Below are 12,633 nucleotides of genomic sequence, written 5' to 3' on the forward strand. Positions count from 1 at the left end.
AGCAATGCAGCACAGTCAGCAGACCCCACAGTCCACAGTGAAGGTCACTGAAAGATCCCACAGTGCTGAGCAGGAACGACGACTGGTGCGCTTTATAAATAGCCTGCCACACCACAAAGACGCACTTTGAACACAGCCTGAGATGGTATTTTCTGATCAACCTGAAACCTCCATCTCACATAAATAAAAAAACTAGGCCGGTGATGTAGCGGTGACAAAACAAGAAGTCAGTTAAATCCTTTATGTTATTGATAAAAAGCTAATTTTACTGTGACACCAATAACAACACAGAGACACGGAGTGAAGGGAGAATAAATTGAATGGGAGTGTAACTGTAGTGAGCAGTTCTAGTTAGAGATGCAGGGAAAATGTTGCGGCAAAGACACTATATGGTACAAACGAACCCTGATAGATACAGAGACACATTCACACTCTGTTATATTATCACACAGTCTCCCTGGGTCAAAGTTCAAGTGGAAAGCCGCAGCCTGGTCTGAATGGTCGGCTCCTGTAAGAGGAGACGGCAGGGTCGCCTTGGGGAGAATTTCACACTCGCCGCTCCAACTTGGATGGAGGGTCGCTGTGTGTTTCAGTCTACCAGGCGCTGGTCCACAGTCTGCTACTCTGTGGAGAGCAGCCTCAAGAAGTGTCCGAACACACACAGGAAACAGTACACATCGCTGTCAGACACACGCTGAATTAATTTGGGTTGTGTGTTTGTCAAACTCATGTTTTCATTTGCTACAGGCATGCAACACTGTGGACCTGTGAACAATCATGGTAACCTCCTGACAATCTGCCATATAACATATAACAATAATATTTATATATATATATATATATATATATATATATATATATATATATATATATATATATATATATATATATATATATATATATATATATATATATATATATATATATATATATTTATATATATAATATAGTTTAGTGTGGATGTTCATGGTTTTCAGAGGATGGCTTGTAATGTTTTAGTCTCTTTTCATCAGGTCAAAGTCCAAAGTCTTCCCTTGACCAGCACTTTGGTATAGAAAAAGAATCTTATTTCCAGATTTTCAATTAAATTTGCCTCGAATATTAGCTTTTTCACTGAAGATGATCTTTGTGTGTTTTTCTTTTTAATTAGTTGTCCGGTGCTTCACAGCAGCGTCCTCCTAAACACCTGAAGTAGACTGGGACTTTAAAGAAAACGTGCACTGGCTCCATCCAGCTCCTGAGGCGTAACCTAAGTCTCTGGAAACATCCAAGGTCCCCAGCCTATTTTGAAAAGACGTTATTTACACCATTTATGAATCTTTGCTGTAGCCGCTGAGCTAAACTCTTTAGCATGCACCCTGTCTGCGATGTATGGAGACATTTTATGGATTTTGTTTGGATTTCTCTGGTTGATTATGCGGTTTTTCTGTTGTGTTTTTTGCTTTCAATTGTTTCTGGAGAATGCTGCAGCGCTGTTTTGCGTGCGAAGCCCCAGAATCATTCACTGGACTTCGGCCTTCCATCAGCATGAGGGCGAGCAGATCACACTGAACCAACATTTTTGCCTGCGTGACAGATAAACGGTGTCTTGCAACTCACTTTTGGAGAGAAGCCACGCAGGTGATAATACTCATCGCTAGGACTGACCTTTTTCATAGATATATCAATAATAGCTGCTTCAGCTGAAACACCATCGCGTGTGGTAAACATTATAACCATTTAGGTTTATCTTGGACACTGATTAGGGTGTTGATTTGAAGGTTTTGTTCGCAGCCTCACTCCGTCTGTGAACAGCCTGACAGAGGGGCTGTTGCAGGATTAGACCGATGACTCAGTGTTAAGACTTTTGCCTTAACAGAGCTCAAACGCTGGTCCAGCAGCGGCTTAACTGCTCGGATGTTTGAAGAATAGTCTGCGCGGGCGCCTATGGGGTAGACAGAGAGAGAGTCATACAAAGACAGAGAGAGAGAGAGTTATCTAAGTAGACTGTAAGTGGTGTCAGTTGTAAGCCTTGTGTCTAAATTAAGGATTACCTTCAACCTTAGAAAGTGCACACGCCCCCGGCTGCCACGTTAGCACTGGTGAGGCAGTGTGCCGCATTCACACTCAGCAAAACCAACGCGCAATGACCCGGGAGAGCGCGTTGACATCATCCATGACCGCAGCTGGCTTTCATACTGAGGAGTTTTAATTGGAAACGTCTCCAAAACTGCCGTTTCCGGTTCAGTTTTTCAGGGCAACAGACGATTCAAAATGAGCAAGTTATTCATCAGTTTGTTAGACACAGGAACGGACAATGTTCCCGAAGTCATTTCATGCTCTCAGTGCAAACAGAGCCTCTGTATAACATTGTGCCTTGTTATATTTGGCAACACTGGGGCAAACAGGCAAAAGTTCTCTGAACTCCCGTCTTGCACCAGAGATCACGCGAGCTATCGCTGGGCAGCATTCTGTCGACCCTCATTCAAAGTGTGTCAAATGTGTCCCAGGGGCCTTGTTTGCTAAAATGCTGTGCAGTTTATACCGTAAAGGTTCAGGGTCCGATCGCCGAGGGGAGGCTCCTGTTAGTATTGGTCACATTCAGACAGAGTTCCAAATGTGGAACCACAGCAGGGATCACATTTCACATGTCACATTTACATGTAGAGTACAGGTCAGCATGGGAGGCATGTTATATGAGGCTGGGAGAATGGGTCTTACAGTCTTTGTTCACAATTTAATACAATTTTAGAAATGTATTGGATGTTGTATGCCCTTCTATTATTCTGAAAGAATGTTTTTGATTGCTTTTGCAAAGGATTTTGAATGAATTACCCTGCATGTGCCGGCCCCCGCCAATGGACCCTAAACATCACTCTTCCTTTCTTCCCATAATGCCTCTCCCCTTTCCTCTTTAAGCACTACCAACGCATCGGTTTCATCTCCTGAAATAACCTCGGAAAACCTTCCTGCTTCCCCGCAGTGCAGATTAATCATTTAGAGGACTGGCAAAAACATTGCATTTGTGCTCTTCGCCATCCCTGTTCCGGATGATGAAGAGCCGAGTGCAACTGACAGGCTGGCATGAAAAGTACACCCGCTAATGACGCTCGCCCTGCGTGAGCCACATCTGAGCCAGCTGGACTCAGAGCAAGGTCACGGTCTTGGCTTTAGGTTTGAAACACAGACATTAAATAAAGAAAATCCAGGCATCGGTTCAGAGAGACCTCACAGGACCCCTCACCACTGAATCTGTCTGTGTTGGGCCATTTGTTTGTTGCAACAGCGGTTATTCACAGACATTAAGCACCGCATCAGTGTTGAGACTGATAGAGTGGATCTTGCATATTGTATTTTGAATGTGCATTTTTAAAAGTAATCATTCAGATTGGAGATCTGAAAATACCTTTGCTCACATTTTTGGACATAATGGTTTTCTTGTTCAAACATAACGGTAAAGATAAGTAGTGCATATGTGGTCATGCGCAGACGTAAGCTTAATGGAAGAATATGAATATCAGAAGTCAAATGAAATTTTGCCAGAAGCTGAGTGCAACTTTATATAAAAAGACAGTATTAGGGTCAGTGGCAGGTTTGAAGATGTGACATTAGAACCGTGGACTTTCATGCAGGAGAGCTGGACTCCTCGATAACATAATTTTGCTAAAAGCTAAACAAATCCAAATTAAATGATTTTCAGGCTTTAGAACTGATTCCAAATGTTGTATTATTTACAATAATAAAATAATTTATATTTCAGCATGTTGGTGGTGGGTGGATGAGGTTGCTCAGCATGCTTTGAGACAATGTGTTCGAGACGATAAGCCATAAGTAAACTGTGTTTAAATGTCTTCCACATCACCACAAATGTTTCCTTTTATGCAGTAATTAGTGTTGATATTCTTCACAAATGTTCCTATTAGATTACGGCTGCTGTTGTGGTAAAAGACAATTTTGCACCATGAGTTAAGAAACTGAAACCTGCTATGTTTGTCATGTACATGATATAATATTTGATGCAAATACGTACAGTTTATATACAAATGTTGTAACTGTATAAATTAAAGAAACTGAAACTGAAAAGTCCAGTTGCATCCAGTTCCTGGATGACTGAGAGCCTTCACTGACATATCTGTATACGTAATTATGTTGATGACATATATGTATATTACATTTGTATATGGTGCACCATTACTCCAGTTTATACTTACATAATAAATATGTTTGTGGCTATATTAATGTTCAGAACATGTAAATATTTACCCATTATAAAACACTTACTATCCTCTCAAAATGGGAATAATTCAATTTAGCACAAAACTATTCAATTACCTGCACATAACATTATCATAACCTTAACATATAATCAACAAATATTCACAGATATGACAGAAAATGTGTTTATTTGGTAACCAACTCCACCTTACTGACGTTCAACCATAGCATAATCATCACAGTATTGCATAATAACAAAAGGTTTGAGATTGGGATAATATAGTGTATACTGATTTAACGATTAAACTTGACAACATCAGTTTTAAGGAATTAATTAACAGGCCTGTACTGTGAGAGCTTCAGTAAAAGTTGTAGTGAAACAAAGAAAGTGACGGCCGGCGAAGCTGTTTTACAGGGAAAAGCCACAATCTCTTGATGCATTTTAACACATTAATAGAAAAATCATGTTTAAAAGGCACATTCATTGAACAACAATGGGACAATCATGCATGCACACAGTCCCACTAGAAAGAAGCAGCATCAGAGTCAACACTATATCACAGTTTAGTGGTAAACACGTCAGAATACCTGATATCACATACAGTATACAGAACAATTATTGCTTCGATTATTGCTGTAGTAAAAGTGAACTATGTGCATTAATTCTCGTAGATTGTTGGGGAGTATTCAAGCAGCATATGGACAGTGTACATAATAAAATCTCCATGTATAGAAATTTAACAACTGCATTTAATGAGCAGTTTGCATAATTGTAGATACTCATGTTAAATCTTTGCTTGAATGATCCACTTAATCACTGGCTATTAGAGGTCTATCCCCAAAGAAAAAAGTCCCATGAGATGAACTGTTTTCATCCCAGTAATCATGGTGTTAAAAACTGGTAGGTGACAATATGTATAGGCATCAGCACTAAATATGGTTAAAGTAGTAAGTCTGTTGTTTCAGGAGACTTCTTTCAGTGTCTGCAAGGGGCAGACAGTAGTAAAAAGGCGATGTGTTTAAATTGTTAATTAGTCTGACAAATCCTCATGACTCAAAAGGCAGCCTACTTAATTTACAATTATGCAAAACAGAAGAAAGCTAATTAAAAGACTTGCGTGTTTAAGAGTTTTTAGCCTTTTTGCTTTAAAAATGACCGGAACTCTTGATGACAGATTAAAATCGCAGCTAATCGTTGTTTAGCAAATTGATTCAGAAGTAAAAGTTATTTAGTTATGAAGATATTAAACCCTTGACATCAACCCAGCTTTATCCTAGACCTTTAGATGTGTTACAACCACCATGTGTACCCAATCTTACTAGGATGTATTTATAATATTGTAATACAGTACAAATGGTCATACGTGTCATAATGTACTGTCTCATCATGTGGGTCTTGTGACGGGCTGAATGGACTTCATCTGGTCCAGTATCCAGTACTGAACTGTACATGTCACTCTCAATCTAGCCCTCTCCTCACCTCTTACAAGAGTCCCCACCATTTGTGCACCAGCAGGTCATCGCCGAAGCCCGTGTCAAGGAGGCGGTTGCCACATTCCTCCCAGCGACACACCTCGCCCTTGTCCAGCAGCACAAACTTCCACTCCACATGGCTCTCCGTAGGCAGGCTGACCACCGTGGCCCAGTTCCCATCCTTGGCCCTCTCGAGCGGGATGAATCCCTTCCAGTTTCCCAGCTCCTGCTGGTTCCCTGTGACAGCCACCGTCTGGTACGGTGACTGGGTGGAATAATGGACACGGAAGGTGACGTTGACATTCTGGGGCATGGGCTGGACAGCCACAACCTTTTTGTTAGTTTCCGGGTTTTCTTCAGTGAGGGAGAGAGTACTGGTTTGTTTGACTTCTGTGGACGATGGGGTTTCTATTGTATCTGTAGAAGCGGTGTCTGTTACAGGAGAGCTATACTGGCACTCTTCAGTGGGAAGCTGGCTGGTTTTTGTTTGGTCTTGGGCAGACGATGAGGCAGAGAGATTCATCCAAGGAGGAACCTGGTAATTACTCTCCGTGATCCATTCGTTATGGTCCATAGTGGCCTCCATGATACTGATTTCAGTCTTTTCATAGTCTTCTTCTTTCTCCTTCTCTGCTTTTGAGTCCTCTTTCTTTTCAACGGTCACTCTTGCCTTCTTCTCTTTAATTTCAACAACTTCAATTACAGGCTTCAACTCTGTCTGTATTTTCAGTTCATCGGTGTAGCTAGTAACACTAGCTGCAATCTCTGCTGCAAACTGATCCATCTCTCTGTGGTAAATCTCCTCAATCTCATGGCCAAACACGTCCTCATTGGCTGCAAATGATTCATATTTAGTCCAATTTGTAAGGGGTTCCTGCGACTGACGTGATGGGTAAGGCCTGAACACCATCCCCGCAGTATTTCCATGTGTGAAAGATACAGCTGCATCATCAGCAAAGAGGCTGTTTTGAGCCCCCGTCCATCCTTCAGACTGTAGACCAAAATCCATGTCAAACTCATTACCAGCATATTGCAAATCAGGGCTGACAGCCATGCTTGATATACCACTCTCCTCACCAAAACCAGGAGATGATATTGCACTATCCTTCTGCTCACTTTGCTCAAAAGATGGCGAGTAAATTTGACACAAGGGCAGGCTACTGTCCTTCACTGTAACAGGAGCAGCATCGGTGGGAACTGCAGAATAGTATTCATTGTTTTTCATGTGGTCACGCTGTTGGGCTTGGGACGAAGACATTTCAAGCTGGGATATCTCTTCAGACATTAAAGGTGCGGTAAGATTGGTATTATTGCAAGGGGCTGCATCAGCAGCAGAATTAACACTTGTCCCGTCAAATGTTTCATCATGTTCCTTGCAGTCGCTTTGTTGATCTTGGCAACTTGACGGCAGGTGAGCGCAAGGTGTTACAGAAGCATTTACGGTTCCCACTGCGTCAGAATCAGCAGCAACGCTCGCCTTGTCAAAAACTCCATTATCTATCATTTGGACACTTGGAGCGACATGCACTTGGTCACTGAATTCTTCAGACGACACCTCAGTTTGGCCATTTTTGCTGATTTCAGGGAGATTTTCCGTTTCATGGGATGGAATTTGCCAGCAAGGAATAGTAGCGTCAGTATCTTCATCAGGACATGGAGCTATTATATCTTCTTTCTGTGGCTGAGGACCCAATGACAAGCCAGGGAAATCTGCATCACTGGTGATACCTGTAAGACCATCATTACGATTGTCCACCATTGTGGACGCGCTTGAACAGGGCGGGGCCACACTCGAAACATCGACTTCTTTGGTACAGGCGACAATGTTGACAGTAATCATCATTTTCTCTTCCGCTTTAGCAGCACCTTCATAAAAAGCACCATCCTGTCGATCGACATTGTTTTCCCGCCTTCGTTCATTCTCCACTTCTTTCTTGCCAAACTGTGGAGAGTGGTTGTCAATGTGGAGTTTGTTCAAGCGGTCTTCATCTACAACTTCTTCAATCGCTTCACCAGTTAGACCATCTCCAACCGCATCACTACCCCCAGTGAGCAGCGCCTCCTGAGTTGATGGCAGCTTTGTTTCCTGTTCAAGTGTTGAAGATGAGATTTCAGCTTGTTGGGAGTCTGCACATTCCTCTTCTGCCATGTCACCTTCATTTTTCTTCTCCTCCTCTTGAGAGACAGAATCACTGCCGGAATAGCCACCGTCAGGCCCTTGATCGAGACCATTTGATTCCATCTCCACTTCTTGCTTGTTGAACTGCGACAAACGGGTGTCCATTTTGACACTTGAAAGTTCTACGGCTGCAATGTCATCAATCACTTCACCAGCTTGAGCATTACCTGTATCCAAATCACTATCCTGAATAGACGACACCAACTCATCAATCGCCTGATCACGCTTCTCCTGCTCTATAGATGGCAGGTGTGTTTCTTGTTCAAATGTTGAAGACCAAAGCTCAGGCTGTTGAGCAACTACCTCGAGGTCTACACACTTTTCTTCTGCCCTTTCATCACCATTTTCCTTTGCCTGCTCTGGAGAGGGACAATAATTACCGGAATCCTGGCCATAACAGATGCAAGGGGCAGGCACGTCTTCGATATGAGTTACAGGCTCTTCTGAGTTGGACTCCAAGCTCTCTGTCTCCAGCGTGGATTTATTATCTCGTTTTGTGTCATCTTCAGCCGTTTCACCCACATGAAGTGTTTGATTGAAGCAAACTGGATCGTTCAAAGCACTCTCAAAGTTTTCCTCCTCTTGGCTGGTTTTCAAGTCAGAAACATCCAGGTCTGTGGTCATTTCCTCATCTTCCTGGCATTCCTCTTTTAACACCTGGACACACGAATACAAAGTTAATATCTTCAGGTCTAACTGTGCCAGACTGTAGATAAAAATACATATACGACGTGATAGAAAGTACAAAAGCATACAAAATCTGCCCTGAACTGTCGTTTTGTGCTAGTTTCAAACAACAGAGAGAATGAGGTCTAAGGAAAAGCGGCTATGTAGGTGAGGAGAGGAGAGAGAGACATATTCCCACATGGTTGGTGCTCCAAATCCTTAAAGAAATAGTTCAGTCAAATTGGGAAATATACATAGCTTGCACAGAATCAGATTGGAAGATGGCAGCACTCTCATAGCGTTTAATAAATATGGAGCTACAGGTATGCCACTGGATAGCTTAGCTTAGCATAACATAAAGACTGGGAAATGGGGGAAACCAGTAACCCTGGCTCTATCCAAAAGAAGCAAAATCCAGATACACATATCTTCAAAGGTTTCTCAATAATTCACGTTTTTCATTTGAAAAAAACAACAACATGTGGTTCTACATAACGTTATGTGCAGGACTGTTTCTAAAAGCTGTGACTTCCCCGAGTCTTTTCATCCTGAGGTCGCAAAACACACTTCAGTTTTTGAATGAGTTAAACCAACAGGATCAATCGTGAATACTAGTGAGCTTCAGAGGTGCTGGTATTCGGTTACCTTTGGAGGGAGCCATTTCACCCATTTTTCAGTATTCCTGCTAAGCTAAGCTAACTGACTCCTGACCCTAGCTTAATGTTTAGCAGCAGCAGACAGACACGTTAACTACGATTTTCTGATCTAACTATACATGAAAGAGAATAAGCGTATTCCAAAACCGTCAAACCCCAAATTTTTGCCTTTGTTTCTGGTGACCTCATAAATGAAAGTACAATATTAACAACCCAAACTATATTTAAACTTCTGAGAGTTTGGTGAGACTGAACTGCGTAGCAAATAAGCTATAAAACCAACAGAACGAGCTGAAGAGGCTAAAAAAGACGCAAAGAGCTGCAGAGCTCAAATTACCCAAAGTTATAGCTGTAAGTCAATATATTGTGTTGTGGTTTAACTTCATACCCAGTCACACTCGAGCATGTTTGTCCATACCTCAAAAATGTCAACTATGACAGACTGAGTTTTAGTTTCTCTATAGCGTGCATATATAGGGTCACCCACATACTGTTGGCTGCTCACCTTCTCTTCCTCCTCTCGGTTCTCATCACCAGTCAGCACAGGCTCCTTCAAGCAGCTATCATTATCAATGACCTCTTCTATCACTTCCTCAGCAACGTCATCTGTTGCACCCTGCTGGCAATCAACGGCGTCCTCCACCACCATTTCCACCAAATGTGGACTCTGACTGGCCACTTCTGCGCACGTCTCTGCAGCTCTGTAACAGTCCCACGCAACCTCTCTTTCCTCTGTGTCATCTGAAGTGGCGTGCCTGGTTTCTGGTGCGTGGATGTCAGTCTTAGGAGGAGAATGAAGTGGAGGTTGCTTCTCAGCAGCGGCGGCAGCAGCAGCAGCAGCCCGACGGCATCTGATTTTGAGATCACCCTGAATCAGCTCAACGTCCTCCTTCACATCTGATGAGTCTTCATCTCTCACGTCTGTAACACAAAATGAGGGGGGAAAGCCAATGTGTTATACTGTAATAACACACACACACACACACCAAATTATATCTTTTTTCTCTTATTTTATATGATCTTTTTTTAAATAATAATTTATCTTATTTTTAGTTTTTTAGTTTCTTAATGTCTAATTTCTAATTCATTAATTTCTTTAGTTTCTCCTACTCCTTTAGTATTTATGCCTGACTTTATCATGTCAAAAATGGAATAAAACAAGAGCTCCGCCTTAAAATATATATATATATATATATATAAAATATATATATATATATATATCTTTTTTCTCTTATTTTATATGATCTTTTTTTAAATAATAATTTATCTTATTTTTAGTTTTTTAGTTTCTTAATGTCTAATTTCTAATTAATTAATTTCTTTAGTTTCTCCTACTCCTTTAGTATTTATGCCTGACTTTATCATGTGAAAAATGAAATAAAACAAGAGCTCCGCCTTCAAATATTAATATACATTAATTACTGCCTAGAATCCTTTTTATTTACCCTCATGAGTTAATTCTGTCTGTGTGCATATGTGGCTGAATCCACTATTGACTAGTATCAAGTATTAAAGATGAAGGACTCATTTTTTTATGGATTACATTAGTGGCGTTTTATTCATGAGCAGCTATTTCCTATTCAAGTCAGGTTGACTTTATTCAGGGAGCCCGAAATCACAAATCTCAAATGCCTGAGGGGGCTCACAAGCTGGTAAAGAAAAACTCCAAACAATTATCCTCAATGATTTTTTTTTTATTATCCTAATCAAACCAAATAAACAAACTCTTTTTGTTTTCATAACTAAATAAACAAACTGAGCTCAAAGTACAGCACAACTTCATACTGTTGTGTTTTACTTTCTTTACATGTGGCGGACCCTGCCACCTCTCTAGCTTCAAACAGTGTTCTGGGGACCGTTCCACTGAGAGCAGTTCATTTATTTAGCTATGGAGAAAATAAATATTTATGAGTTTGTATCATTACCTCATTAATATTCAAATAGTACAATTCTGAGTTTGAATGTATTCTCCAACTACACAGTGCCCCATTTTTATATAATATTAACAAAACTATAAAAGGTGGTTTGCCGGGATGCAAAATTGTAAGGAATTTCCAGTAATTAATAATCAGTAATGCTTTAATAACAATAATAAGATTAAATATGTTTGACATTTCTCCTTTAGAAAACGGATCTATGTTTGGTGCAATCAGAATAGGCCCAATAAGACTTAAAAGAACAGATAAAGTTAACACCAAGTTATTTGAATGATTAAGTACATTACAAAAAATAAAGACTTAATTGTAACAGTGTGGCTCCTGTCTGTCTCTGTTCAACAACTGGCCCAGTAAAGCCCGACCCATACTACCACACACTGCATACTAAATGTCTAGAATGCAATATTGTGAGATTTGTAAACAGTGTGTTTTTACATTTTTATTCCAAATTAGGTGCAACACTTAATCAATTAATCCTCAATTACTGACTCCCCCAGTTGGGACAATTCTAACTATTTCGCTTGTGGCTGACCTTCTGACAGTGTATCATATTTCATCAGTTCATCACATGTTCTGTTGCTGAAATCTGAAATGTAAGACTGCATCATTTCCCTCTGAACTGTAGTGAAGTACACACGATACTCCACTCTTGTACTTCTACTACTATGATAACTTGATCTCTCCTATATTTATTCTGGACCAGTCAGTATATGAGCTCATCTTTCACTGTCCCTGGGTTAATTGCTTTATATATGTTTAGTATGTTATGGCAGCTTATTAATACCGCCTACAGTAGACCACCACTGTAACATAATCTCAGCATTAATATTCATCTTTACCCACCCTGTTACAGACAAGTTAAATATTGATGGTGTCCTTGTAGGCCTTGTGTATTTTCCTACATTATATTTCCTACATTATATTTCAGTGGAGTCCCTCATCATCACTACACCCTCAGTGATACCCCCATACCACCCTGTGGCTCCCGCACCTGTACCCCTCAGTGACCCCCCCCCCCGCCTGGTCGCGCTCTCTGCGGGTCTACATTTTTTAAGGTTTTTTATTTTTTATTTTTTTTTACCTGTTGCCTCCTCGGGGCTGTGACATTCCTCCGCGGCGGGGCTCACGTCGCCGTCGGCCGTGGCCTTCCTCCGCTTCCCCCTCCTCACGGTCCGGTAGATGATGAAGCCCGCCAGCACGGACACCATCGCGATGACGGCCAGAGCCACGGCGGGTCCGTGGCGCCCGATCATGCAGAAGAGCGAGGCCAGGTCCACGCGTCGCTCCACGGCCACGGTGTTGCTGTTCTTCAGCGGCATCGCGGCGCTCAGTGGTGGGAAAACAGCAACGAGCCCCCTCTTATAATGTCCCCCCCCCCTTTTTTTTTTCCTCTTACGCGGAGGCCTGAGAGATCCGACCGGTGCTGCTGCTGCTGCAGGCTGTCTGCACGTCTGTGGATCTGTCTGTGTGTGTGTGAGAGTGTGTGTGTCCGTCGCTGCTGGGCTCTCTCCTCTTCCCTCCACGCTTT

The 12,633-nt window shown here is 41.6% G+C and overlaps 1 protein-coding gene across 1 annotated transcript; it reads right to left on the reverse strand.

Moving 5' to 3' along the window:
• Positions 1–4,371: 4,371 nt before the first annotated feature.
• Positions 4,372–12,633, reverse strand: stbd1 (starch binding domain 1). Its single transcript, XM_037118376.1, has 3 exons — positions 12,187–12,633; positions 9,674–10,089; positions 4,372–8,503 (listed from the first exon to the last, which is right to left on the reverse strand). Exons 1-3 carry the CDS (start codon positions 12,422–12,424, stop codon positions 5,678–5,680), a joined length of 3,480 nt encoding a protein of 1,159 aa, XP_036974271.1. The 5' UTR covers positions 12,425–12,633; the 3' UTR covers positions 4,372–5,677.

Source organism: Acanthopagrus latus, chromosome 12, assembly GCF_904848185.1.
Source record: "Acanthopagrus latus isolate v.2019 chromosome 12, fAcaLat1.1, whole genome shotgun sequence".
Taxonomy (NCBI): Eukaryota; Metazoa; Chordata; class Actinopteri; order Spariformes; family Sparidae; genus Acanthopagrus; species Acanthopagrus latus.